Raw genomic sequence first — 27,744 nt, 5'->3', positions numbered from 1 at the left:
CTCAGCTGGCCTCTTGCTCACAGCAGTGGGAACACTGACACAACATGACCCAGGCTGCATGACCCTGACTTTATCCAGAGCAGAATTTGGGTTGAATGATGCAAAGAAATAGAAAAACCTCTCCACTGTACTCTGTAGGCAGTGATGCTTGGACTAACCATCCAAGTTTTCTTCTCTGCCTGAATGACCCATTGGCAGGACTCCAGGAACCTGCCCAGGTCCCATGTGTCGATTACTCTCCTGATTTACAGCCTACATCCTCATGTCCACGATGTTCCCAGGAATCTGCTCCACCCTGTGTTTATGCAACCCTGAAGCCCTCCACAGGGGAGTAAGTGCTTTCTGCATTTATTTACAAAGCAGCAGAATGCATCTCTCTAGCACAGCACGTTTCTGTTAATAGTGCCACTGACTCAGGCAAAACTGAACAAGAAGTGTTCCCTCATTATCAGGAGAGAAGCTGGATCCCAACTGTGGAAAGGCTGTAGGGACAGGAGGCTATGGGATGCTGCATTAGTGGGGCTAGAGCTGTCCACAAGGAGAGTTGGACATCAGGAAGGGGCAGGGAGCTGTGCTGCAATGCATTATTGCAGTGGGAGAAGTTGGTGTGAATGTTCAGTGGTGGAAGAAGCTGCTGCTCATCACCATGAGTGAGGCCCTTGCAGGGTTGTACCAGTTGTGGGACACACTGTAGTTTCAAGGTAGGACATGCCCCTGTGGGAGAGCAATGGATTGAGGCTCTCTGGTGCCGTTCACCCTGATTCATCCAATCTTCAGAAGTCAGAGATTAACTTAAGATCTGAATCACAAGGTTTAATTCTCTTTCTTGTAAATTTGTTGTCATACATGAAGGTAATGTTTGATAATTACATGCGTCAAATCACCATCCAAACTGTTAAAATTAAATTACTTCTTGAGACAATCAAGTTCCATAATGAAATACAATTTAAACAATAAAGTTCCATAATGAAACACAATTTAAATTAAGATTATGATGATAATTTAAAAAAAAATAATATTTTTATGGGATCTCCTTCCCCTCTTGTTCATGTCATAGACAGACACACAGGGGAATTAAGAACAGCAGTTCTTGCTCAGCTTTGCCCAGCATTCTCCTCCTTTGAAACATGTCTGTGAAAGCACCTCTTACTCAGCTTTACTACAGTCCCATTCGCTTTCATCTCTCTTCAAAGGAGGTTTCTCCATGCTTTTGATTATCCCAGTCATACTTTCATATTTCCCTCCAATGCTGAAACAAGCAGATGACCGGCACATGACTGCCAACTCCTTCACCCCTTGCACTTCAAACATCCTTCAACCTCCTAAAAGCTCATTTTTCTTTTAAATGCCACAAGTCCTCACTGAGGGGTCTAGGATGACTCCACACGAAGTTATTTAGTACTCTGGAGGGGCTACTCCCAAAATGAAGGAATTCCAGCGATGTTATATAGAAGACAGCCCTGGGACACTTCACAGCTATCAAGCATTAGATCTGGCTGCTCATCCCTGTTCCTTCGGGGCCTCTCTGTATCCTCCAACCAATCTCCTCTTTTGCTGAGCTGTTAGCATGGACCTAACATTGCTCTTTGCAGAGCACATCCATTCTCCTGTTTTCAACTTGTTCTAGCTCCCTGTTGGCCACAGGGTTCCCATCTCTCAACCACACATTTTAACAATAGCTGGAAACTGGAGTCCTGCAGGCAACCTTTTATTTTAGCAGAGTTCATTTTTCTTCTTGTTGGATAAAACATCTCCTGGAAAAAGAACCTAACAGTTTAGATCCCTTCCTGACCCTCCATCCTTTATTTAACATTGAGGAATCTGTATGGAAATTCTACTTTACAGGTCATTCAGAGAAAGATCTGAGGCATAAATTAACGGGTCCTTAGGCTTCCCTGCAATGACATTCTGATGTCCAAACCACAGAGAAAGACGGACCTGGTGGAATTTCCAGGAAGCCTCACTGTGGTCTCCACAGTAACCACCAAATCCTTCCTTGCCCAGGAGACCTCACTGCTGGTGCCTGCTGTTCTCTGGTTACTGATCCCCTCTGAGGCTCTCCAGCACACCAGGAGCCTGTGCTGCCCTTTGGCCTTGGCTGGCACACTGTCTGCTGCTCTTCCTTGGCCCTGAAACCAGCTGGGAATTAGCAGCCTTGCTCCATAACCTTCCCAGCACTCCAAGGGGTCCAGACCCAGCCTCTCTGAACAAATGGGGAAGCTATTATAGCAACAAATAGTCACTTTCTCCTGATAGACCTACTTGGTCCTCAGTGTCAACTGCTGGAGCTGATCAAACAGGCAGAGGTCTTTACTCAGGCATGAACTGAAGACAGAGCAGGGATAGCAGAGGCGCCAGTCAAAATAGCGGCCTTGCAAGACTAATTTTGGTGACCTGTGTTTATGGCTCTTCCACAGGAGCTGTGTGTAAGAGCAGGGTGTTAGCTTTGCTAAACCCCAAGCTAAACACAGCCTCTGATTCTGGTCCAACCCAAAACCTTTTAAATCCTCTTTCACCTAAGGGTCCAAAATCATTGGATGGGGCTGTCTGCTTAGTAATGCCACCACTTTGTGTGCTTTGGATGAGATACAAGCCACTCACCACATCAGAGCCCACGACGGGAGCGAGGGCACAGCATTACTCATGCCCTACTCTTCCTGTAGGATTCCTCCCATACCATGTGAGCATAGGGTTTTCTTATTTCATCCAGCTGAAGTTTCATCTCTTTCACACCATTTTTATCCCTAAATTATTACTTACAACAGAATTCTATTTAAGATAGAATATGGGTTAAAGTTTCCCTATTATTCCTTGTTCTTTCAGTGAGAACTATTGCTACACAGGCAGACAGGCTCACACGAGACCTACTCCACTCCAAGCCAGCCTGGAGAACAAAACCAGAAACTCTTGGAGCCAAGCCAAACACTCTCCAATTTCAAATTCTGGGCTCAATTTTAAAACCAAAGGTAAAAACCAAAGGCAGGATCAAGGCAGGTGAAGTTTAACTCTCATGGTTTTCCCATCTTACGAGGACCTACAGCACAAGGTTTAATTCTCTTTCTTGTGGAGGTGTTGTCATAAATGATGGAAATGTTTGATATTTACATGCCAAGTTCACTGTCCACACCATTCAAACTAAACTGCATCCTTGGACAATAAGTTCCATAATGAAACAAAATCTGAATTGAGATGATTATGGTGATGATAATAAAGATGATGATGATAATGATGATGATAATAATCATCATTATCATCTTTTCATGGGATGTCTTTCCCCTCTTGTTCATGTCATGGAGAGACAAGTGGAGGATTAGGAACAGATGATGTGACTAAGCCAGTGTTTCTGGAGCCGGGTGAGAGCACCTTGATTTGACCCCAAACGAAGTTCCCAGATCTAATCACTAAACCACAGAGGATGTCTGCGCCAGGAATGTTTAGTTTACAAGTCAAAACAGAGCCTAACTGCCAGCATCGATAGCCCATCCACTGGGTCTATCACTACCATTTAATACATTATTCATCTCTATCTTGCACGACACAGGCCTTGAAATCAGAGCCTGGAGGCCATGAGGTTGGAGCAGAGCCAGCTCGGCAGGAGGGGTGAAAAGGCAAGGCTGGTGAATGGTAAAGCACCGTCCACACCCTGCTTTGCTTACCTGAGTTCCTGCCCTGAGGGTGCCTCTCTCAGCTGCCAGCCCAGGTGGATTTGCATGGTCCAGGGGAGGCTGCTGCTTATCCGCACCTGGCTTTAGGTGGTGCCATTATTGTGGAATCATAGAACATTCAGGTTGGAAAAAACCTCTAGGATCATCAAATCCAACCCTTAACCGCCTGTGTTCACCACTAAACCACTTCCCCAAGTGCCACATTCACATGACTTTCGAACAATTCCAGGGAGGGTGAACCAGACCCTGAGCTGCTGTGTCCTCTTGGCCTGCATCAGCAGACACCCAAAGCAGCCCATAAAACACCCACCTGAACCCCAGTGTCTCACAGTACTGGTAGTTAACAGTAGTTAACCGGTAATTAAACTCTTAACAGCAATTTTCTCCAAGCTATTCCTTAACTTTTTTATTCCTGGCACCAAAATATGAGACTGGAGCGTGTCCAGGACGTCAAAGTCCATTTGAGAAATGGACACCTGTTAAGATCACCCAAGTACAGATTTAAAAATTCTTCTCTTTAAAGCCTGCCACTGTGGCAGTCCTGGCAACTCCTGTTCATATGAACATAAACTTCTGATTCCATCCAAAGCCAAAGGGCTGCCTCCCTTCATCCCTTCTGCCTCTGGAAGACACAGTGGCCTGCAGGGGAACAGAGCCATTTTGGCTGCCAGACACTTAAATAATTCCTTGTGCTTGTTGTGAGAAAGGCCATCTCCATCCATCATTGCTTGATGGAGTTGATATGTGTGAAAAATCAAACATGTTCCAGCACCAGGACTCACTCCATAAAGAGCAGTGTCCTGCCAGCATTGTCACCTTGTGCTTATCTATAAAATATTACATTTCCAGCAAGTTCCCACGGTAGGCAAGAAATGTGAGACTGCAGCTTCCCTCACCCACACATTGAGCACGGCTTAAGCACGTTCCCTCCCCTGCCTCTCACTCCCATCCCTACCTACGACCTGTGTAGCTCCACCTGCTGCAAACCACTTGGCATCAGATTAAAAATCACATTTTTCTCCCTCTGCAGAGCTGTCAGTGTTCACCACGGCCAAAGGGCACCGGCAGCATTGACAACCCTTGCTCGCTCCCAGCTGCTCTGGGGAGGAGCTGGGACAGTGAAGACCAGGGAAAGCTCTGGTCTGGAGCACCTCAGCATCCAAACTCTGGTAGGTCCTCAGGGCTGGTTGTTCACCCTGCTGGGACAGCACAGCGAGACTCTGTTCTCTGACTGCAGCCTAGGCTCAGGGAAAAGGGCTTTGAGATTGGGCTTCCAGAGAGCAAACACTTTTTTCTTGTTGTAGGGAAGAACCTCTCAATGGAATTTTTCAGAGACAGCAACTAGAACAAAATCCAACCCTCTCGGTAACCTCAGAATTTCATAAGGGTTCAGACATGATCAAAGGAATTCTTTCCCAAGGGCAGAATTATTGCACAAGTATATAATGTTCTATTTCACTCAGATCCCAAGCTCATCCATATCTTTCCCTCTTGGACTGTCCCTCTTCACACAGCACAGTACCACACACTGACCCAAGGGACTCTGTGATTTTGTACCCCAGACAAGGATTTTGAAGGCTGTCCAAATTTAATCACGACTCAAGCTCTTGAGTAAATATTTCAGTGACAAAACAGAATTGTTAAACCCTTTGCTATGAACTACCGTGTTAAAAAAAAAACTTTCATCATCTGCAAACCTCAGTTTTTCTACCTGCAAGAGAAGGATGACAGGCTCTTGACTCCCTGGGTGTTTCTAGGATTAGACAATGTCTGCTTAACATTAATGTAGATTTTGGTGTTTTGTGTTATTGCTCCTGTCACATTACAGAAAGGTCAAGGAACACATTCCATGAGTCAGAGCCTTTCCACAGCATTAGTGTAGTCCTCAGAGCTTAGCCAGGCTCTGTATTTGGATAAAGCCCACCACTATCCCACTCTTTAAAGATCCCAATGTACGTCAGAGTGGCAGCCCTTTCCTGTCACTGCCTCATCTCTATGTTTAGGATAACCAGCACTTGGAAGATGATGCTGAAATTAAAGCATGGAAAAAAAAACCAAAGCAAAACCACACATACGGGGGGGTAGGAAAAGGGTAAAAATAAAGCAAAATCCTCTCAGAAAAACTCAGACCATTAGAGAGAGTCTAGCCAGAGTCAGAAGGCAGGGAGAGATTATGTAGAAATGAATGTAGGGAAAAATGAGCCTCCCAGCTCTTCTTCTCCAGTTAGAAACCTTCAGCAAGAACCTCTTGCCAGCCTAGCACCTCATGTAAAACAGCACATTTCCAAACCTCTTTCACAAAGCACTTGGAAATATTGAGGACCTTATACATCCTCCAACAAAAATACAGACTTTTTCTGGGAAAAGCATTGATTCATAGATCCTGCAATTCTTACCTGGAAAACTCTTGCACTCCATGAACTGAAGATGGGGCTGCAGCCCCGATTCCCAGCACCCTGTCCCTGGGCTGGAGACATTTTCCTTGGTTCACCAGCCATCTGGGAGGTCTGCCTTGTGATGAGAGAGCCCTGCTAACCAGCCACATCCCAGATTCTCTGAGCTCTCTGCCACAGAGCTCAAAGCTCAAAGCAAGCCAGCCCAAAGTCCTGAAAATGCTGACTTTAAACCAGTCAAACTGCAGGTGGCAGGAAATTCCAACATGCCAGAAGCAGGGTCAGGCCAGGCAAAAATCTCATCTGAGACTTTTCCCTCTCCTCAGCCCTGGCCTTGAGTACTCCATCTCTGCATCCCTTATCTCTCACTTTGCAACACAGATGCCCCATCTCCATTGCCTCCTCTACCGCAACAGCTTTAGCACCCCAAATTACCCACTGCAAACACCCTATATCCTCCAGCTCATACCACTGATCCCCGGATTCCTACCACTCTTCTTCCTGTACTCTCTGCCATGTCCTTTCCTTTTCCACACCCTCTGCTTCTCACACCACTTCCGCTGCTGATCAACACCCCAAATCAGACACCCCAAGCCTGCTGCACACTGAATGCCTTTCCAAAGTTCTTCTCTGCCGCAGATTTTCAGTACTTTGGGCTTGTAGCAGCTGGTTCAAGATGACACACTGCTGGCCAACCACCCCACCCCCCGAACTGGTCAGGAGGGCAATGTCAATGCATGACAGGATGCCAGTTCTATGCCTAGGGCACAGGAGGGTGTTGAGGTGAAAGAACAATATGTTCAACACAACAGGCACAAAACACTGCACTGTGGACTGTGTGTTGCAGGGTCTGTGCTCCACTTGGAGCTTCCAGACTGCTGTTCAAGGAAATTGCCATCAATGTAACCTCACCACCACTATTAGACATCTCATCCATGTCCAGGCCCAGCTTGAACCCATTTAACTTGTAACGGATAATGAGATAACAGCATGACATGCAGCAGCTGAAGATTATTTAAACACCCATCTGGTACCTGTTATGCAGCATACGTCCTATTGTTGTATAGGAAATATATGCCACCTCCCTCCCACATGGAAAGGAGAAGATCTATAGATGTGTCTCGTACTACCCCTTCTTTTTTCAGAGTTGAGGTAATTCTCCTTCTCTGTGCTGTTTCTAGCATACTGCTTTGCATTTCCCGTCTGTGTTTTGGGAGATGCAGTCCCTTCCAGGCTGGTGAGACCTCGTGAAAACACAAAAGAGCACAACGAAAAGTTTGCTCAGGACATCTCACCCCCTTCACACATCAGTCAGAAAATACTCTACCATTAAACTGATTCACCCTTTGCAAGACACAACGTGGCACTACTCTTTATCCCAGAGAGATTCGGGGGTGACAGTCCATGTCTGTGTTTATTGGACCACACTGATTCTACAGGGGAATGGTGAAATACCTGCTGAAGCCTGAGAGGTGAGCAAGGCAACCTGCTCACACTTTAATTCAGGTGGACAGACGAGAATCTGCAGATCCCAGCTAAACGGCCTCATTTCTTTATCCAAACTCTTCACCTTCCTTTGTAGGACAGCTGCTTTGCTGAAATGACCCTCATGGCTCTGGCTCTCTGTGATCCCTCAGCAGCCGCGGGCCAGGTTGTTGTGTATCCCAAGAAATCACATTTCACAACACAAGTTGTCAGCTCTGCAGATGGGAGTCCACATTCCTCTGTTTTTCTCAATCATGACTCAGTTCTCAGTTCTGCAAAAACTGTTCTCCCACGTAAATTCTGGACCAAACCCTGTGTCTGACGCCCCATCTAGTGTTCACCACGGACAGATGCAGAGGGAGTCGGTGCAGAGGAAAGAGGTGACTGAAGAATTCCCAGCACTTTCGGCGGCATTAAACAACCTTTATAAAACTTATTTGTCTCCAAGAGAGCTTGGAGAGAGCCCAGGCGACGTGGAATCTTGCATATCCCACTGCCAGTTCCCTCCTCTGGACTCTCTGCAGCCTCTGGGTGTCCAAGTGGAGATGGCAGCTGGAAAGCCCTGGAAAAGCAGCTCCTTCGGTGATTAGCAGCCCACCCTTGGAGGACACCTGGGCAAACCCAGGAATGAAATCCATTCCAGCCTTGGAATGAGGAGCCAAGAGTCTAAGCTGTGCACACCTCAAGGCTCGATGGCAGCTGGCAGCCTGGGTTCTCTCAAAACAGGGAACAACGGCACTTCCTGGCTGCTCGGCAGTCGGCAGCACTGGGCGCTCTTGTCAAGACAGCCATCAGACCTTGAGCAGGTATTTCGAATACTAAATATATATAACGCTGCTCCGTGTTTTTCTAATGAGATTTTAAACACATAATGGGAATTACTGAAAAGTGCGTTTCACAGTTTTTTCATGAAAAAAAAAATGTGCGGAGAAAATAAACCTTTTCGGTGTCTGGCCTGCTTTGCAAACACACCTTCTGGGTGGTAGGGAGACAGTGAAGTTGTCAGGACAAAAAAAAAAATGAACTTGGTTTTAATACAGCAGCTTTCTGACACGTTCAGTGCTGCGAATTGCAGAGCCCCAGGCACTGCTACGGAAATCCTCGGGCTGTGGGATGTTGTGTGCACAACCACTCGCAATTAAGCCTAAAACAAGCATCTCTGTGTTCTCCGTTAATCACCAGCCCAATTAGCACCTTGGTTAAGATGCAGAGAGGTTCCAGTCCTCCTCCCATCAGAGATGGGATTGTTGTAGTGAAATTCTCACTCTGCCTATGCACTGCTCTGTTCAAAACGCTTTCAGTTCTCCTGGAGCAGTGCGCTAAGTCTGTTAACTCATTAACACCTCCAGCTTACAGGAGACTTGGCTTCCAGCCTCTTCAGCAGCCCCAGGCTCCACGCTCCAGGAAGTTTTTCTGCAGTTTCTGTTTTGGTTTCTTTTCCTGCTGAGCCAGGCTGGCGCTCAGCTGCCACCATGAAGCTCCTAGAGGCTGCTGTAATCTTTGTTCTTGTGCCCACTCCGACGCCGGCTTTTGACCCTCTCACAGTTTCAGTCGCTGTGGGAAGTGCTGCTATAGCTTGGCGTCTTTTCTCGTCCGGCTCCTGGTTCGAGTGCCGCTTCCAAGAGTGCTGCAAAAAGAATAACACTGTGAACTTCAGAGGTAAGGCAGTGGCAAGGGCACATGGGGACAAGCTGGTGTTCCTTCCCGGGGTGGTGAAAGCATCCTTTGGTGGGATTGTGGAAAATAAGGGTTACCACCTACGCTGGCTCTACAAGGCAGAGGCTGCACTAACCTAATATTCCTTATCCCACAAGAAGTTGTGTATTCTGCTTCTCCGAGCAGTACTGGAGCATTTTCCTTGCTGGTTTCTTGGTTTAAATGGGCAGAAATGGGCGGCTGTACTGGTTTATGGCACCATCGGGGCAGCAAATGCTATTGATAGGCCACATCAATGTGTATAAATATCTAAAGCAGGGGTGCCAAGAGGGTGGATCAGGCTCTTCTCGGTGGTGCCAACGACGCGAGTCAACAGGCAGGGAACACAGCTTGGGAAAATTACTGAAACTTTACATTTTGATAAACTAACTCTGATGTGCCTCAATGAACAAAGCCTGAGAGAGAAATATGTATTGTTTGGTTGAACGCCTGGAATATAGAAATTATGGACCACAAGGAAATTTTGTAGAAACCATTTAGTCGGAGACCAGTAAAGACTCAGTTTCTGCATTGTAAAATCCCTACCAGAGGAAAAAGATACAAAAAAGACTAAAATGATGGACTCATTAGCATGAGAAGATAGAAATCAATAACCAGTAGAGGGTAGAATAGTAATTAATGAAAGAAAATTATGTAGTTTAGAACCGATGAGCAATAATTTCTTAGCTTGTTAAAAAGGTACAAATAAGTGAAAAAAACTTGTGTCTGTGCGGAGGCTGCAGTTTGGTCGGCCTGGCCAGAATAAAGTAACGCCTTCCTCGCTGACACTAAAACGCCGGTATTGGAGGGTTTAATTCACCCGGCGGATTGGTAACCAGATGACGCGCTGCGGTCGGTCCCTTCCATCCTCCCCATCCCGGGATTCGGGATCTCGGCCCTGCCCGTCCCTTTGCCCGGCACAAAGATGGCGGCGGCGGCGGCCCCTCACGGGGCGGGGTCGCGCGGCCGCGCAGGCGCGGTGGGCGCGGGGCGGGAGCGCGGGGCCACCATGGCGCGCTCGGTGCCGCTGCTGTGGGTGCTGCTGCCCGGGCTGGCGGCGCTGGAGCCGCTCAGCGTGGGCCTGGCCATCGGCGTGGCCTCGGCGCTCACTGGCTACTTGTCCCACCCCAGGTTCTACTGCAGCTATGTGGAGTGCTGCCCCCGCGCCGGGCAGCGCCTCAACGCCACCGGTACGGCGGGGGCGGGGGGCGGCCGGGCTGCCCCCGAGCTCGACCGGTCACTGGGCAGCGCGCCCCGGGGCGTGCGCGGTGACCGGCGGTGCTGAGCTGTCCCTCTCCCCGCAGCGCTGAAGGCGCAGCTGGACAACAGGCTCTTCGGGCAGCACCTGGCCAAGGACGTGGTGCTGAAGGCGGTGATGGGCTTCAGCAACAACCCCAGCCCCAAGAAGCCGCTGATCCTGTCGCTGCACGGCTGGGCCGGTACTGGCAAGAACTTCCTCAGCCAGATCCTGGCGGAGCAGGTTCACCCCGCTGGCCTGCGCAGCAAGTTCGTCCATCTCTTCCTGGCCACCCTGCACTTCCCCCACCAGGACCAGGTCAAGCTCTACAAGGTGAGGAGGGACGCGAGGTGACCCGGTTACCCCCAGGCGGTCCCCCAGCAGGGGGGTTGTCCTGCACATCTCCCCCAGGTTCCCACTGGGATGAGCTCAGTTGATCAGAACATGATGCTGATGAGGCCCAAGGTTGTGAGTTCGATCCCTGTATGGGCCATTCACTGCAAAGTTGGACTCGATGATCCTTGTGGGTCCCTTCCAAATCAGAATATTCTGATTAATGTTGCTGACAGCTGGGGGTGTGCAGCTGGGTATTCCAAAGTTGATGCTTCGGAGAGATGGAAGGGGAAGTTCGTGCATAAAGTAGAAGGCACCAAAAAGCCGAGAAATCAAACCCGAGATAGTTTCCATTTCCTAGCGCTGTCCTCTCACTGATGCCATCTGCTGATTCCCGTGCTCGCTGCAAGGAGAGTTTGTCGTTCCAGCTGCATTATCCTGGCGGTCCGGGATGGAAGGAACCTTCTCCATAGCCCCCGCGGGGCCATGTTTTGCATTTATGGCTGAAACAGTGTTGATAATGTTGAGAACACAGTGGTGTTTTGGCTGTAACACAACAGCGCTTGCACAGCTTCAAAGCTTGCTGGTTTTTCCCACTCATATCGAGCAGGCTGGGGTGGACAAGAGATGGGGAGGGGATACAGCCTGGACAGCTGACTGCCATTGGCCAAAAGGATATTCCATACCACATGCTGTCATGCTAAGCTGTAGAAACGGGGGTTGAAGAAGGAAAAATTGGGGGGGCATTGATTTGCAAGATGGTTGTTGCTCTAGCTCTGGCTGGACATTGGTCTGCATGTGTTGGGTGATTCCCTTTGCTTGTTTTTTATCTCTTTCATTCACCAGCCAGTGAGTGTGGAATACTGATTTGACAGTGTGTCCCAGAATCTGTCACATACAAGAACCTTGCAGTACATTTGGTAAAGACCTTGTTTTTCAGTGGCTTTCAACCTCTTGTTCCAGGAACAGCTGCAGAACTGGATTCGAGGCAATGTCAGTGCCTGTCCCTCCTCTGTCTTCATTTTTGATGAGATGGACAAAATGCATCCAGGTATCATTGATGCCATCAAGCCCTTCTTAGACTATTACGAGGAGGTTGATGGGGTGTCCTACAGAAAAGCCATCTTCATCTTCCTCAGGTCTGTGGCACCAATTTCTGTCATTTTGAGATACTGAATGTTTATTTATTATGATAATGATTTTTCTTGGGGACCTCATTCAAAGAACAGGAAAAGAAAATGCTCTGGAGGGGAGATTCTCTGTGCAAAGATAGTGCAGAACACTCTGAGCTTGTACCTGTGGCTGTAGTGAAACAGGTCTGATGCTGTGTATGGCCACTGCAGTGTGCTGAGCTCATGAATCTGGCCCAGAGCACAGGACATAAGAGAATTCACATTTTGGGATGGGTGCACTAAGTACTAGACCTTGCTGGCATGAAGTTAACTATCTTCAGAGCAGCTGGTTTGGTGCTGTTTTGGATTTGTGGCCATGGGAGTGTTGATAACGCACCAGTGTTTTGCCCGTTTCTGGATGATGCTTGCAAAGCCTCAAGGCTTTTTCCCACAGTAGGCTGGGGTGGGCAGGAGGATGGGAGGGGACACAGCTGGGACAGCTGACCTGAACTGCCCAGTGGGATATTTAATGCTGTGGCATGTCATGTTCAGCAATAAAAACAGGGGTGGAGAAAAAAGTGGGGTTGCAGCTTTAAGGTGATGGTTCTTCAGCATTCTCCTGGGCATTGGTCTGACTGTGGAGGTGGTGAGTGATTTCCTTAGTCCTCCTTGGTTTTTTTCTCCCCCCTTCTTTTTTCTCCTATTGAACTACCATTATCTTGACCCCCAAGTCTTCAGACTTTTGCTCTTCCTATTTTCTCCTTCCATCCCACTGAGGCAGAAGGGAGTAAGCAAGTGGCTGTGTAGATGCTTGGCTGCTGGCTGGGGGCAACCCACCACACACTGATGGCTACTTAAACAACTGGAGACTTCCCCTAAATTTTGGCTTACAGGATTCTTTTTGTTGATTTGTTTGATATCAAGGAGATTAGCAGTATGTGTAAGTGGCTGCAAAAGAAATTCCGGTTCAGTTGTGTCTGTATTTCACCACTGTACATTTTTCTTTTATGATCAGCAATGCAGGTGGTGATTTAATTAACAAAGCAGCTCTAGACTTCTGGATAAGTGGAAAGCGCAGGGAAGATATTCAGCTGAAAGATCTGGAGCGCTTGCTCTCTGTAGGAGTCTTCAACAACAAGAATAGTAAGTCACTTTGCCCCAAAAATGGGAAATTCATTCCTCAGTGGCTGAGACAAACTGCTTTGTGAATTCAGCCTGGCCTGTGGATCCTGTCATATGCAGGATCAAGTTTAGAGAAACTTCTTATGATTTTTTTTTTTCCACCCCCAATTTATCCAGGTGGGCTGTGGCACAGCAGCATCATTGACAGGTACCTTATTGACTACTTTGTCCCTTTCCTGCCCCTGGAGCAAAAGCATGTGAAGATGTGTGTCAGGGCCGAAATGACAGCCCGTGGCTATGCTGTGGATGAGAACATTGTCCAGGCAGTGGCTGAAGAGATGACCTACTTCCCCAAGGAACAGAGGATCTACTCTGATAAAGGCTGCAAGACTGTACAGGCCAAGTTGGATATTCACGAAGACCTTGTAATGAGAGATACTAAAGCCAGGGGTTGATTTCCCCTTTGAGTCTCCAAAGCACTTTCAGAGCTTTTGGAAATCTGTGTATTTGCACTTACACTTTTTTACTGTTGCAGGGATTATGGTGAAAATACCAGTGAGCTGTATGGGCTTGGTAGCTTTTTTGTGTGTTTGGTTTTGCTGTTTTTTTTTTTTTTTTTTTTAACTTAACATAGAATTGGGAACTTAGAGATCATCTAGTGCCACCCTCTACCATAGGCAGGGACACTTTCCACTGAATCAGGTCACTCATAGTCCCATCCAGCCTGGCTTTGAAGCACTGTTCGTCTCTGAAATCCAAATGTTGCCTCCTTTAGTTTTCTTTTAATCTATAGAGAATTTCTAGTGTGACACATAGCACTGCATACAGCCTCTCCTGCTTTATTCTTCCAAGTGCTGGGATTATTAAGTACTTAATTCCTCTTTTCACATAAACTAGACTGGAGCAAAGGAAAACAGAGGAGTTTTTCCAGGTAGTCATATTCCCTTCCATGTAGAGAGTCCTGTTCACGTTCATAGTGAAATGGAGGGATGTGTGCTGTGTTCTGAACTATGATCATGTCTGCAGGGATGAACTCCTTGGTGCATTGCAGTAAGAAGATGACATGGTAGAAATCTTCCTGTGCTTCAGCTGGGCATCATCCTACATCTCCTGGTACAACAATATGGAAAGTCACAACAAGCTTCTAGAAATCTGTTACTAAATAATAAAGAGAGGGCGGGGGAAGAGGAAGTTAAGAGCTTGCCCCATGTTTCTTTGGGGAAAAAGAAATTGTTAAAGAAACATTATATTCTTTGAAGGGACTAAGTAAATTTGTGACTCCAGGTCTTCCTAAACTGAGGGACACATCTGAGGGATTTGTTACAACATACTAGGCCAGTCTTCTGTACTTAACCAGAAAAATCTCTCAGGAGGTTTTGACTTGCAGTTTGTCAGGTTAATCTGTGTGTGGGCTCCTGGACCTGACGTCTGTAAGGTCCTTAGTACCTCCTTGCTGCTCCTAATGGTCAAGGTGTGGATAATGCTACTTTCACCTTGCTTGGAAGACACGTGGATGGAAGAAATTATTTTTAATAGTGTATTTTTATGCTGAAGTGTAAGCATAAATAAACAATGCTATACCTCATTAGTTAAGGATATTTTATAATAGCTTTTAACATTAAAGAATGCCTGTGTGAAAGGGTGAGTGATGAGTTAAGAAGCTGGGAAAGATCGATTTAACCTTCAGCCAGTGGGGCAGCTGGGGTTTAACCACTGTTGCAAGCTTTAACTCTTAGTCTCCCATTACTTGTGTATCGAATGTTGTAATGCAAGACAGAAGTGCCTTTCACTTTGTTGATTGTACTATGATTTTAAATTGGTACAAGGGATGAAGCTGTTTTTGTGCTGCATCATCTAGTCCCTCAATTGTTCTTAAACTTCCTTTAAGAGGTGATGCTGAATTACGGGTCTCATTACAATTATGTTAATTCAAATTACAACAGCGAATTTAGTGCTCATGTTAAGCTCTAAATTAAAAGTGTTGATTGCCTTTTACAGCCCCACTGGAATTTGTAAAACGTTGGCCAACTGTTCACACTGATGCAATCTCCAGAGCCAAACACTAGCAAGCCATTAACCTTGGGACATTGGACTGTCACTTTTCAGTGTGATGTTTTGCCTACTAACTGATTTATTCATAGTTGTATATGTTGCATCCAGTTTCACTTACTCCAAAAAGAAAATATTTGTGCTATTTCAAAACATTAAATACTACTGTACTGCAGTTGGAATAAATCCTAAGTTACTACTTCTCTCTTGGTTAATCATTTTCAGCTATAGCAAAGTACTAGTTTATGCAGTTTGCAACCAGCTGCATTGCACATTTCTGTTACACTTCCTTTATAAGTGTGGGGCAGCTGTGGGCAGCAGCTCACACCTCACTGAAGGGTCACTTGTGAACCACGTGTTGTACTCTAAGGATGCACCTGGAATTGTCAGGGAGCTGCCTGGGAAGCACAGGCTCTGCTGTTCACTTGGATTTCACCAGTCACGGGACAGCTGAGCTGCTTCTCCCTCCCTGGGCACACCGGGCTCTGGGGCCAGGCTGCCTCTGGCTGGCAGGACAGCAGCACTTCCTATTTCAGTGTATTTAAACCATGGCCTCTGATTTTATGAGCACAGTGTGAGATCTCAGAACACCCCCTGCAGAAAGTTGAACTAAAGCAGCTGCTGCTTGTACTGGACTCTGGTAAGAGCAGAATTCACTCTTGGGACTGCTCAGCTCTTCTCACCTGCCCAATGGACTGTTTCTCTGGGCAGCAGACCTTTTCCCCCATGACATTTTCCTTTAAGTTGTCTGATCCAGTCTTAAATGGCCTATTAAACAGAATAATGGCCAAAGTTACCCAGTCACAGCAAGAAAGAGCGAGGACCTTAGAAACCATACAGGGGAGGAATAACAACAGGATCAGAACGATCAAATCTGGGAGTGATTTCAGGCTCAGGGATGTATTTTACCCAGATGAAACTGCTGGCCAAGTCTGCAGAACAGAAGAGAGATTAAACAGAGGCAGCCTCCACCCTTTCCACATCATTCTTACTCTCCAGGGGAAGCTTCCATCTACCCTGGGCCATTCAGGGCTGTGATACAACGAAATACTGGCTAACAGTGTATGTCAAATGCTTGTAATGATGCTGCACTGGCACACAAAGCAGAACGAAGATAGTTCTGGAAAAGCAACAAGACTGCTTGGTTGTACTGATTCTCTTGAGGAGAAGGTAGCAGACAGCAGTACAAGTTTATCATTATTACACCTGGTTTTTTCCATTAGCCAGTTATTTGCCATAATCAGGAAGTCAAAGAAACAGATAAATACCTGAGTTCCATGCACTCATTTGCTGACAAATTCTAGGATTGATAATTTGCATATCACACACCTTCAGAGCTATTGGACAGCTGGAGCCTCACTGGCCCTTTTTTTTTTTCCCCTAGCAGAGAAAATGTGGGTGGCTTCAAATAGAGCCTGCAGTGTTCAGGCAGTGGTAGCACAATGGGAGGAGGAGATGAGCAGCAGGGTTTTAACTGGTCTCTACAAAACAAGTTCATCCTTATTGAGCACTCATACATCTAGGAAGTCTGCCTCTACAAAAACCACACGACTCTAATTAGTATAAATGCTCCAGAAGTGCAGTTTCCACTCCAAGCTTGATTTGTTTCACCAGATAGCAGAGTCACATCTCCTACTATCTCTGCCCTTTGAACTCCAGAAGGGAGATACCTGTACTCCAGCACAGCTTGAACAGCCAGGAATGCAGTGTGCTGTTCCTCAACATGGAGTATATTTGTGCAAAATTAATATCAAATCGCTGAATGCGAAGAACACCAGAAGGTAGCTAAGAAATACATTTCTGATGAGAAAAGTTTATTTTGAACAGCAACTGGAATGAAAAAAGCCTCTGCAGTGCTCACATTCAGAAACAAGTCTGACACCCTTCGCAGTAACTTCAGTGGACACATTTTGTAAGTGATTTTTTCTCCAAATGCCTTTAGATCTGCCTCCATCCCTGCCTCAGAAGCACACAGTATGGTGAGAAGATGAAAAAGGGAAACCCCTGCAAGCTGACCTCTGAATTCAACATGTAAGTGAAGAAGAGAAACCTCTTTTCAATTTCCATGGTGTAAAATTTAATCTGCACACCTTTCCCACGACGTTGCAGCCATTCCATGAAGCTGACTCACCACTCCCAGAGCACAATTCTCCCTCCTGAGATCACTTCTGGGAGAGCCTGCTGTGGGCACCTTTATACATAAAAACTAACCAAAAATAGGAACTAACTACACCAGTGTGGCACTTAAGGATTTTAACTCACTTCTTTGTAATATTAAGTCTGCTCTCTGAACACTATTCACAACAAAGAGTTTTGTAATATTGGTTTGACGTGTAGGAGACCAAATTATACCTCTCTTTTGAAAAAGACAATGGCACTGTGTGATGTTGGATAGAAGAGCCCAGATTTTTTAATTCCAGAATCCCCCCTTGTCTTTACTGGGCCCAAGCTGTTGAAGGCAAAAAGACACATATTCTATTTTTAATGCATATTCCCACACAGGACCAATGAAGGCTTTCAGAGACACAGGAACTTTGATTAAAATTCTCAATATTGTCTAGAGATCATCCACAAAAGAGCAAAATCGAATTAAAATCAAGTCATAGTCTCAGTCCTTCTATACCTGTCAAGAGTCTGCCAAAGGGTTCCAATGATTGACACATGATTCAAGGAGTCTTGAGCCCTGCCAGATCCAGGAATTCCCAAAGCAGTTCCTTCTTACCTTCACAGCACAAGGCTGAAGCACTTGGGAGCCATGACTGGTGACAAAATAAAAATGCAGAGGCACTGCTGCTTATTTACACACCAGTTACAACAGAGTGTTCCTTTCTTTAAAAGTACTTAAAAATGAAATGTCTCAGGTCCTCCACTTTGTGATTAAGTTAAATTTGCTTCTTTGCAGGCTGCAGCAATAAAGCATTAGAAGTCATAATAATAATCCAGCTTTGCATCCACAGTTTTACATCCTTTATCTGAGTAAATTCTCTCCTCTCTGGGGAAGTAGGTCATCTCTTCAGCTATCCTGCTCACAATGTCTTCATCCACAGTGTAGCCACGTGACTCAATCTCAACCCTGACACACATTTTCACATGTTTGTATTCCAGAGGCAGGAAAGGAATAAAGTAGTCGATGAGGTTTCTATCAATCAAGGTGCTGTGCCAAAATCCACCTGCAAAGGGAAAGGGTTTGTTAGTATGTCTCTAGGTAAACACTACCACAGGTTGAATGGAGCAAGGGGCAGATCACAGCTAAGAATTCACCTGGGATTTTTGAGGTCTATAATGCACAAGTCAATACAAGCCCCTTCTCATGTTACTTTGTGCACAGTTTTGGACAGACACATAAATGTGGTCCTTTAAGCTGAATGAATGAATTTTGACTGTGCTTGAGCCTCTTGCTCTCCAGGTGCTGGTCTCATAGCCTTCCCTCTCTCACCTAGAGAGGGACAGATTTTCTCAGATCAGCTCTCCCAGACAACTTTTCTTATTCCTTTTTTTGGAGCTTACATCTAAACTTTTTCAGAAGTACAGTGAGTTTGCTTCCAATGCTAAATTTAGAGCTTAATTATGTTAAAACCCCTTTTCACCAGAAGTCATGTGTGAGGAAACCTATGAAGCACTTCCCCCAACACATGCAGTCCAACAGGCAGCAAACAGGCTGGTGGCCAAAGTGCACACAGAGCTCCTTAATCTTCACTCATCCTGGGAGCTAACTGCAGGGCCCAAAACTGCATTTTTGCTCCTCACAAGCCAAAAACTGGAGGCCACATCAAGAAGAAACCACAGCTTGTAAAAATGCAGCTAAATGCAGCCCATCCTTTTTGTGTAACTTTCACCACCTCAAAAGCAATCCCAGTTTTACTCACTATTTTTGTTGTTGAAGACAGACACAGACAGTGCATTTTGGATATCTGTGAGCTGGATATCTTCCCTTGTCCTCCCATTTCTCCAGAAATCTAGTGCCACCTCTGTTATCTTTTCAGCTCCTGCATTGCTAAGTAAAGAGAAACAGAGATTGTAGCTGGGGATAATTTTAAAAGTTGTAGTTATGAAGTAAAAGCATGGAGTGTACAGAACAGCAAACCTGAGAAGCCACTGCTTACCTGAGGAAGATGAAGATGGCTTGTCTGTAGGACACCCCATCCAGCAGCTCATAGTAGTCCAGGAAGGGCTTGATTGAGTCAATGAGCCCTGCATGCATTTTATCCATTTCATCAAATATAAAGATTGACCGGGGACAGATGCTCACATTTCCCCGAATCCACGACTGCAACTGGTCCTGAGTGCCATAAAAATGAAAGATGCTGAAAGAGTTTGTGTTGAAAAGACAGAAAAAATAGCACTTTCTGTTTATGGAACCTTGTCCTGAAGGAGTTATTTCAGTGCTGTCATTTTAATAGCTTTGCCTTCTTGACTAAAACATGGTTAAAAACGGTAAGTGAAACCTCAACAAAATCTCGTGCTGGTTCTGAAAAATCTTAAGACACCAAGAGATAGGATGGGACAAGCAGGAATTCTCTTAGATATTCCTGTAAAAAACAAAAATGAAAGTGCACAGTAGGACAAAAAATGGGTCCCACCATGAATAGCCACAGAAAGCTAAGTTCTGACAAGCCAGATGATGACTTTTGGCAGCACTTTGGTCCAAATATCCTTAATATAAACAATATTAAATTTGCTACCTGGCAGCAGCAGTGAGAAATTGCACCTGCAGTCACTGGCAGAAGCGGAAACAAAATGTAATTCTCTGTGTTTTAATCAATCACAAGTTAAATGAAGACAATTACAAGTCCTTCATAAAACACTGTTGTCCAGAAAGGCTAAGGCTTTATTGCATTGAAAGATTCTCTCATTTAAGCATTCCATTTTTCAGCATTACATTCAAGATCAATAATGCATTAATTGAGGGAAAAAGGGTTGATGTGCTGGTAGATGAATGAGAAATAACTGTTCTGACTATTTTCAATGATTCATCACTTTTTTATTTACTCTGCTCAGAGGTGTATTGGGGATAAGCAGCAATACTTCCTCCTACTGCCTTGGGCAGCAAATTTCCCAAGTGTATTCACCTCAAAACAAATGCAGAAAAGCATCATTTTATTTAAAAACGGCTCAGTTAAAAGAAGGGGGGAAATAAGTTGTAAAAGAGGAAATGTCTATTTCCTCCATTTAGAAATCAGGTTTGTAGACCATCCTGTTCCCGTTTGTAACATACACAAACTGAATATCAACGTGCAGTACGACAAGACAGTGGTACTCATTCAAACTGTGTTGTGAACAAAGAACAAAAAAACCCCCATAAAACACATCTGAGCTACTGCTCCATGGTACCTCCCTGCCTACAGAACTCACGCAATTCCAAACACATTTATCTGTATCTTTCTGGCAGCAGAGTATTTTGTGATTTTGCTTTACAGATGGGAAATGGATCCACAGAAAACGAAATAACCTGCTCAGTGTGCAGCAGAACAGACAATGATGCCTCAGAGAGACAGTGACAGCTTGCCATGGTGCCTGACAAACCTGGGGGTCACCGGGTTGTTTCCCAGAGCCGTGAACATTTTGGTTTTTTGCAATGTCCACCAACATAACACCTAACCAGGAATCATGTTTATCCGTCAGTCAGTCCCATCTCCAAGCAAAATGCAGAATGAAAATTAAACCATATCACTCTTCCCCTAAAGAGAGGCTCAAAACACACGCAAAAAACTTTACATTCACGGGAAAACCAATCCTGATGGATGTTAGGATCTACAGAGTTCTGTACAGAAGATTCCAAAACTGACACTGCATACACGTTACTGCATAAAATAACATCTAGGTCTGTAGCACTTATCATGCCATGACATTTGTAACTCATTGCAGCACAGCTCATTCTTACCTTGTAGAGATTGATGCTGTGAGCGTGAGGAAAGTGTAAAGTTGCCACGAACTGATGGACATATTTACTCTGCAGACCTTTTTTATAAATACTTTCGGCGACGATCTTACTGACAAAGTTTTTGCCTGTTCCAGTCCACCCGTGCAAGGAAAGCGCGAGAGGTTTTTTGGCGTTGGTGTTGTTCAAGAAGCCCCTCACGGCTTTTACAACCACCCTGCTCACCAAGTGCTGCCCGAACAGCCTCTTGTCCAAATTCTCCTGCAGAGCTGCATGGAGAGACCACACTATCAGCGGCGGGGAGAGGGCGGGACGCGGGGTCACCCCGCCCGCTGTGGCGGCCGCCAGCCCCGGGCAGGGGGCAAAGGGCCCGCCGGGCTGGAGCGACGGCCCACGGGGAGGCCTCGCGGGCTCTGCCCGGCTCCCGGCGCCGCCGCTGCCCCGGCGCCCTCCCGCCACCTCCCCTCAGCCCATCCCGGTCCCGCACCGGCGGCGGCGCGCTGGTCGCGCCGATACAGGCAGCACTCCCTGAAGTAGCAGTAGAGCCGCGGGTAGGAGATGAAGCCGGTGAGGGCCGAAGCAGCGGCACCCGCGATGGCGAGTCCCAGGCTGATGGGCTCCACGGCGCCGGCCGGCGTGAGGAGCGGCAGCAGCACCAGCGCCAGGGCCGCCCGCAGCACGCCCCGCCGCAGCTTCATTGCCCGCCCGGCCCCGCCGTCCTGCCGCCGCTTCCGCCCCTCGGCACCGCTTCCGCCGCCGCCATCGCGGGTGCGGGGGGAGGCGGGGCCGGCGCTGAGGGGCGGGCGCCATGTTTGGGCGGGAACGGGCGGGGACAGCGCTGAGGGGCCGCCGCCATGCTTGGGCGAGCACCCGCCGCTGGTGGCAGGGGCAGGGAGAGCCGCGCCGTGGAGTTATTAAATATTGCACTCTGTGGCTGTATCTCCGGGTGTTAGACGAGAGGAATCAAAGAATCATCATGGTTAGAAGCGACCTTTAACACTATCATGTCCAACCGTCCATTTAGCACTGCCACTGTAACCCCTAAACCACTAAAACCCGCAGCACCCTGATGCATCCAGACGCCTCTTAAACACCTCCAGCAATGGTGACTCCACCACCTCCCCGGGTAGCCTATTCCAAAGCCTGACCACCTGAACAGTGAAACATTTGTTTCTAGTATCTAATCTAAATCTCCCATCTCAGTTTAAGGCCACCGGCTCAGGGGAGCCACCCCTGTCCAGGGCACAAGATCAGGGGCAAACTCACCCCTGGCCTGGCACAGAGATTCTTCTCCTTTTCTGAGAAAAAGGAAAATCTGAGGTTGTCCCTCCCCACCCTGGAGCTGTCACTTCTGAGTGATGGGACAACCTGGCCATCAGCACCACCAAAACCCACAAACCAGGAAAAAACCATCAGCATGAATTCCAGAAGAAAAAATGCTATGATAACTTAAAAAACACTTTTACTATTTTCAGGTAACAAATCTTTACTACAAGTACCCACACTGCACTTGTGGGGAACACATGTGGACAAGAAAACAAGCTCCCAAGAGCTTTACATTTACAAAGCAAACAGTATTGCTGCTTTTAAAGGATCTTTTTTAAAGTATTTTTTTAAGATGGTGAAAAGAAAAATCTATAAAAGCCAAATTGTTTTCTCACTAAAAAATGCCAACCATGAAAGCTTATTTTCCATTACAAAACTTCATTTATAAGAACATAGTTATATACAAGGTTTCACCAACCAAAGAGTTCACAATCACCTGCAAACTGATTCACTACAAGATCACAGAGGAAAAGCTTCATAGGTAACATCAGCATGTGAAGGTTGTGACTCTTCCCAACATCCATCGCAGGTCACTGACACAAAATCCTTTATTAATGGAAAATATATAATAAGAACAACTCCAAAGGCTTCAGTCCACATTCATCAGTAGCGCCTGTTCATCTTTTTGAACTTCTCATAGTGATAATCATCTGTAGCTTTTTCATTGAGGGGACGTTTGCGATTTGGAGGAGACCCTTCAAAAGAAAGAGAAGGAAATTTTGTCTCATGTGAAAGGACAGGGATATATTTCCTGACTCTGCCACCTCCCTTAGACGGCCCCTCACTATGTGAGGTTATTGCCTTACACCCTTTGCTATTCCAGCTTCCACCAAACCCTTGTCAGTTTTGGCAGTACACTTCAGTTGTGACCTCCACCACTCCACTCCTGAGCATCTCTACAGACATCCTCCATCCAGAGGGTTTCAGGTGTGATCTAGTAGTGCAACAGCCGGCTCTCTTGGACTTGGATTGTTCCACTCCCACTATCTCAGGGCACTCAAAGAAGAGGAGGTAAGCAGAGCCAGATCGTTCCTCTGTACAAGACCCCTGAAGTTTCAGTGTCTCCCTACGACCATTCAGATTTGGAACTTACGCTCAGGTTCTGGCCTCTCCGTGTCCCCCACCCTCAGGGGACGGGGCTTTGGCTCCTCTTTGTTCCTTCGCACTGGTGCATTCAGCTCCTCATGATAAACTGCAAGAAGAAAAACATCAGATAAGGAATATTATCTGGAGCACTCTTACCCAGATGGATAAATGTCTATGGCCTTTGCTGTAAGTGATCTCTACCAGAAACAACAGAAGCTCAGAACAAACCTCCTTGGAATTAGTTTCTGTGGATAATTAGGCAAGATAGGGCACAGCAAATTTCAACAGCACTATTTCAAGTGGCCCAAACACTCTTCACTTCCATCAAAACACACCGGCCTGATTCCCATCACCCCTGTAAGCATGGAAGGACACAGCAAAAGGCTGCCTTTCCTTTACATGTCTGCAGCATCAGAGGATCACACAGAAATTAATTCCCATCTCCTGTCCAATAAGGTCTGTGTTTGCTTGGCCACCTGTCTGCTCTGGCAGCCTACAAACTGGAGTCTCTCCATCATTCACCATCATCTCCAACACACAAGGCACAACTTAAAGAAAACATCTTGAAATTTATGAGGCAGCATCAGCTGGGAGTTCAGAAAGCCCAGCCATGAGAAATACATCCTTCTCCTTGCCAATGGACAGAAGAAAAAGACCAGGCCAGATGGGGTCTATCTGAGCATCCCAGGAAAAGCAATCAGACACGCTGATACATGGACTAATTTCTCTGTCCCAGCTGGGTCAGGAGAGACACTCAAGACTTACATCTGTTGTGCTGGACATAATTAACAGCCATGTTGGTGGGAACAAAGGAAGTTTCGCTGTCTTTCTTTTTGTTCTGCTGCTCTGCCAGCAGCTTGGCCTTGGCCTCTTCAGTTGAGATGATGTTTTTTATTTTTGCACTTGAAGAAAAACAAAAGAAAAAATACTCAGTCATAGTTAGAAAGGGTAGCAGGCACAGAAGTGCTAAGTGGATTTGGAGGATAGTAACAGCACTGCTGTGCCATCTGATGCAGTTTTTGAGAGAGGAGGCAGCGCTACAGAAACAGACACTGTTTCAAAGGCAAAATGGAAGCTCCCATCTTTGTGCATCGCTTCAGTGCAGGGCATAAAGGGGTCCTGCAGAAAGCTGCAGGAGGGGTCAGGTCACAGAAGTTAAGAGCCTTTTCCCAGAGGTCACGGGATGGAGCTGCACTGACCCCTGGGGCTGTGTAGGCTGTGTAGCACGTGCTGTGCTAGTCACCACACCAATCCAGAACAAGGCTCAATCCCACCCCAGCCCAAACTGAGCCCGTGTAATCCAGCCATAGCGCTGCTCTGCCAACAAACAGCTGCTCATCCTGGCAATCCTGGCCATCACCCACAGATCTGTGAAACACATACTCAATTCCCAGGTCCACTTCAGGAATGCCGCTCAGCATCTGGTTGGACAACATCTCCTCAGTCTTCTTGGCAGAGGAGACACGGATGTTCTCTGGCAGCTCGTACAGGGAGTCCTCGGCATTCTTAAGCTTCACCTTCTGCTCCTCGTTCTCCACAATTCCTTTTCTCTTCTTCAGCTCAGTCTCAATGTACTTCATCCTAAACAGCAGCACACAAGGGACAGGGCATTTAATTCTGTTCCTGTACTCTGTCCCAGCACTGCTGGAGCACAGCTGCATCCTTGTCCTGGCAGCTGGGAGAAAGGATTATCTCTCCAAAAGCACTCAGCTAATATCAGTAGCAAGAATTAATTGCCCAAGAAATAATCAGATCTTCCAAGCTCTTTTACAGCCAACAGGGAAGGCTCCCACTGGGATTTGGTGCCAAGCTGGCTGGTTGGCACCTCCTAGCTTTGTCCATGAAAAAGCCTTCTCAATTCTGGCAGGCCTAAGTGAAAGGGCAAGGAACAATTTCAGTGAGAACTGGGAAGATGTCCTGGGACTATTCAGAATCCAAGACATAAAAGAAATAAATGGTGAGGGGCTACCCAGCCTGATTCAACATCAGAGACACAACACAGCACAACTCACATGTCAGCATCTTCATCCCGCCTGTTGGTTTCTGCTGAGAAGGAAGTTCCCAAGTTCAGATCTTCCTCTTCATTAATCCTAAGTGGAAACCACAATGTTTTCAGGTTTTGGTGGGGATTTTTGTTGGCTGTTTGGGTTTTTTGGGGGAGGGGTGTGTGTGTTGGGTTTTTAAAAGTAATTTAACAATTTAGGGCAAAAGTAACTGGCCAGACTGCATTATAGGAAACTCTTCAAAGTGACACAACCTCTGGTTAATTAATTACCAGTTGTCATTAAATACTAGCCCAGGGAGAATTTTCAGAGCTCACATGCTCCCACCTGTCCTTGCCTCTTTCTTTCAGCTTCTTCATGTCCACCATTCCCCCAGATTTTATCTTAAATGGGTCATCCTGTAAAACAAGAAATAACAAAAACCCCTGAAGCTTCCCTCTAGTTTAATGCTAGTATTCAGGAAACATTTAGGAATTGAGTTGTGACACCCCAGGCCAGACTCACACAGTCAGTGTTCTCACACCATCACATCTGAGCCCCGAGGTGATGGGATTGTCCAGCACTTACCACAAGTGTGGCTTCTTCTTGCAACTTCTCTCCCACCAGCAGAGCTACAGCACTGGTCAGGCAGATAAAGAAAGAAGATAAAATTCAGCAGAAGGAAACACAGTACCAACAATACTGCATTGCTTTATCCTTCTCTAAGTCTCCCTGTCTTTTCCATCCTCAGGCTTTAACACAGAAATGCCTCTGTCAAGAACATAATTTTGGCAGTATCTGACATAACAGTTCATACTGGAAGGAGGCAAATGATGAGAGAAATTGACTGTCACATCACACCCCTGGACAAAACATAAATTCCCCTCCCCACTGCCACATCCCTTACCTCACCCCATTGGGTCGCTTTCTGAGGCTCTGAACTTCTTTGGCTTCCTCAAGTTTTAACCTAAAGAAAAAAATACATTTGACTTAGTACTTAATGCTTTGGTTTTAATGAATTCCTTTTATTTTCTGCAGTTAACACAGAATTTTCTATCTGACTTTGTCCTAAACTTCTGCATATCAGCATCCACTTTCCAGGTTTTAAGTTAAATAGGAATTTTCTATTTATTTAAGCAATTCCATGCATTTGAGCAATCAGAAAAAAAACCAAAAACAAGACACCTGCTGGATTTGTTCCTCTCTGATGCCTTCCCTCAGCTGAGGAAGGCAGCACCCAAACACTGAAAGGCTTGAAAAAGAAGCCAGTTTAAGAAGGACGAGCTAAAATACATCCAGGCATGAGTGACTCTGAAGAAAGTTGGTGGTGAATTAAAATCTCAAGTGTTTCTCTCTAAACTGAGAGGAACCCGTAACTTCTGGGCTCAATGTAACGCTGTGACGTCACGCCATAACACAGTGGTTCAACAGGACAATATGATGCGACGCCACCGCTCACAGCCCATACCGTGACGGTCTGACGACATGACACCATGCCGTGACAGCCGGACACTGCACTGCTGGACTAAAGCAGACCCGGGGTCCCGTCCTGTCTCCACCCCCGACCGCCGTACCACCGGGCGCGGCTGGGTTTCCTGCTGGACCCGGTCGGGTTCCCCGCCGGCTCCCGACCCACCTGACCTCCTCGGCGAGCTGCTCGTCCTCCTCCTCCTCCTCGTCGTCCTCCCTGCGCCGGCGGAAGGACTTCTGGCCCGGCATCGCTCCGGCTGCTGCGCCGCGGCACGGCCACCACACCGCCGCTTCCCCTCTGCCGCTGCGGCGCGCGGCGATGACGCCACAAGCCCGCGACGAAGCCGGGCGACACCGCCCCTCTGCCCGCACCTTGGCTGGGCAACAGCCGCGGTTCCGGCGAGCGGGGCCGGGAGCGCTCCGTGCCCTCCGGACGGGGCTGGGAGCCCTCCCCGCCAGGCCACGCACTGCCTTTTCTGAGAAGACCTCGTGTAAGTCACGAGGGTCGTTCAATTTCTCGCAATCCCGGCAGCACAGCCTCCGCCGGTGGTCGGTGCCTGTCAGGGACGCCGTGGAGAGAAGGCGCCGTGGGGAGCGTCGGTCCCACACCCGGGTTTATAGCCCAGCCCTTGGAGCGGAACGTGACTCCTTCACCCGGCTGCTCCCCGCTGACAAAGGCACCGAGCCACGCTGCTGAGTCCCCGGCCGAACGAGCCGAGGTTCGCCCCTCCAGCACCCGCCCCAGGGACTGAGTCCCGACCGCTCAGTAACGCTGCCGCCCTGACAGGGGAGCCCTCGGAACCGACCCCGGGACCCCGCAGGGTCAGCGCCGCCGCCGCCACCGCCTCCTCCGCTCGGCCCCTCCCCGCCCCGCCCCGCCGGGCCCGGCCCCCGCTCCTCCCCCGGCCTGC

General features: G+C 47.2%; 4 protein-coding genes and 1 long non-coding RNA gene across 7 annotated transcripts in view; 2 read left to right on the top strand and 3 right to left on the bottom strand.

Annotated features, from left to right (window-relative positions):
* Window positions 1–8,905, bottom strand: part of PTGES (prostaglandin E synthase) — a 32,283-nt gene extending 23,378 nt beyond the window's left edge. Inside the window, exon 1 of one of the 2 annotated variants that reach the window (XM_048325789.1) lies at window positions 7,514–8,905. The gene's annotated coding sequence lies outside the window, so the exon portion shown is untranslated. Of the gene's footprint in view, window positions 1–6,061; window positions 7,446–7,513 lie in introns of those variants that run through there. The other variant, XM_048325788.1, reaches the window with a different exon arrangement.
* On the top strand, window positions 1,342–22,168 carry LOC125336769. Its single transcript, XR_007207844.1, has 3 exons — window positions 1,342–1,354; window positions 19,691–19,694; window positions 22,049–22,168. It is a non-coding gene; the product is annotated as an uncharacterized LOC125336769 (long non-coding RNA).
* On the top strand, window positions 8,975–15,294 carry LOC125336764 (torsin-1B-like). 2 transcript variants are annotated; one of them, XM_048325781.1, is made up of 5 exons: window positions 8,975–9,202; window positions 10,543–10,808; window positions 11,772–11,947; window positions 12,936–13,063; window positions 13,220–15,294. In XM_048325781.1, exons 1-5 carry the CDS (start codon window positions 9,016–9,018, stop codon window positions 13,495–13,497), a joined length of 1,035 nt encoding a protein of 344 aa, XP_048181738.1. In that variant the 5' UTR covers window positions 8,975–9,015; the 3' UTR covers window positions 13,498–15,294. The 2 variants fall into 2 exon arrangements, with proteins under 2 accessions (XP_048181738.1, XP_048181739.1); XM_048325782.1 differs by lacking the exon at window positions 8,975–9,202 and adding an exon at window positions 10,236–10,428.
* Window positions 16,885–21,697, bottom strand: LOC125336765 (torsin-1A-like). Its single transcript, XM_048325783.1, has 5 exons — window positions 21,457–21,697; window positions 20,973–21,238; window positions 19,195–19,370; window positions 18,958–19,085; window positions 16,885–18,261 (listed from the first exon to the last, which is right to left on the bottom strand). Exons 1-5 carry the CDS (start codon window positions 21,665–21,667, stop codon window positions 18,011–18,013), a joined length of 1,032 nt encoding a protein of 343 aa, XP_048181740.1. The 5' UTR covers window positions 21,668–21,697; the 3' UTR covers window positions 16,885–18,010.
* A 246-nt stretch (window positions 22,169–22,414) lies between the features above and the next one.
* On the bottom strand, window positions 22,415–27,650 carry C21H9orf78 (chromosome 21 C9orf78 homolog). Its single transcript, XM_048325784.1, has 9 exons — window positions 27,000–27,650; window positions 26,271–26,330; window positions 25,952–26,003; window positions 25,712–25,782; window positions 25,394–25,471; window positions 24,765–24,962; window positions 24,147–24,283; window positions 23,389–23,487; window positions 22,415–22,990 (listed from the first exon to the last, which is right to left on the bottom strand). Exons 1-9 carry the CDS (start codon window positions 27,080–27,082, stop codon window positions 22,899–22,901), a joined length of 870 nt encoding a protein of 289 aa, XP_048181741.1. The 5' UTR covers window positions 27,083–27,650; the 3' UTR covers window positions 22,415–22,898.
* Between the last annotated feature and the right edge of the window lie 94 nt (window positions 27,651–27,744).

Source organism: Corvus hawaiiensis, chromosome 21 (genome assembly GCF_020740725.1).
Source record: "Corvus hawaiiensis isolate bCorHaw1 chromosome 21, bCorHaw1.pri.cur, whole genome shotgun sequence".
In the NCBI taxonomy this organism is placed as follows: domain Eukaryota; kingdom Metazoa; phylum Chordata; class Aves; order Passeriformes; family Corvidae; genus Corvus; species Corvus hawaiiensis.
Note: the sequence above shows the minus strand (reverse complement) of the source record. Positions and strands in the feature narration are given on the sequence as shown.

What these genes read in the sequence shown, in the direction of transcription:
- C21H9orf78 (XM_048325784.1), bottom strand. Translation starts at nt 27,082, where the DNA reads ATGCCGGGCCAGAAGTCCTTCCGCCGGCGCAGGGAGGACGACGAGGAG. An exon ending in AAAGAAAGAGGCAAGGACAG is followed by an intron (nt 25,472 to 25,711) that starts GTGGGAGCATGT and finishes GTTTCCACTTAG; the next exon opens with GATTAATGAAGAGGAAGATC. An exon ending in GGAGAGGCCAGAACCTGAGC is followed by an intron (nt 22,991 to 23,388) that starts GTAAGTTCCAAA and finishes TTTCTTTTGAAG; the next exon opens with GGTCTCCTCCAAATCGCAAA.
- LOC125336764 (XM_048325781.1), top strand. Translation starts at nt 9,016, where the DNA reads ATGAAGCTCCTAGAGGCTGCTGTAATCTTTGTTCTTGTGCCCACTCCG. An exon ending in TAACACTGTGAACTTCAGAG is followed by an intron (nt 9,203 to 10,542) that starts GTAAGGCAGTGG and finishes CTCTCCCCGCAG; the next exon opens with CGCTGAAGGCGCAGCTGGAC. An exon ending in GCCATCTTCATCTTCCTCAG is followed by an intron (nt 11,948 to 12,935) that starts GTCTGTGGCACC and finishes TTTTATGATCAG; the next exon opens with CAATGCAGGTGGTGATTTAA.
- LOC125336765 (XM_048325783.1), bottom strand. Translation starts at nt 21,667, where the DNA reads ATGAAGCTGCGGCGGGGCGTGCTGCGGGCGGCCCTGGCGCTGGTGCTG. An exon ending in GCCATCTTCATCTTCCTCAG is followed by an intron (nt 19,086 to 19,194) that starts GTAAGCAGTGGC and finishes CTCTTTACTTAG; the next exon opens with CAATGCAGGAGCTGAAAAGA. An exon ending in TGTCTTCAACAACAAAAATA is followed by an intron (nt 18,262 to 18,957) that starts GTGAGTAAAACT and finishes TTCCCTTTGCAG; the next exon opens with GTGGATTTTGGCACAGCACC.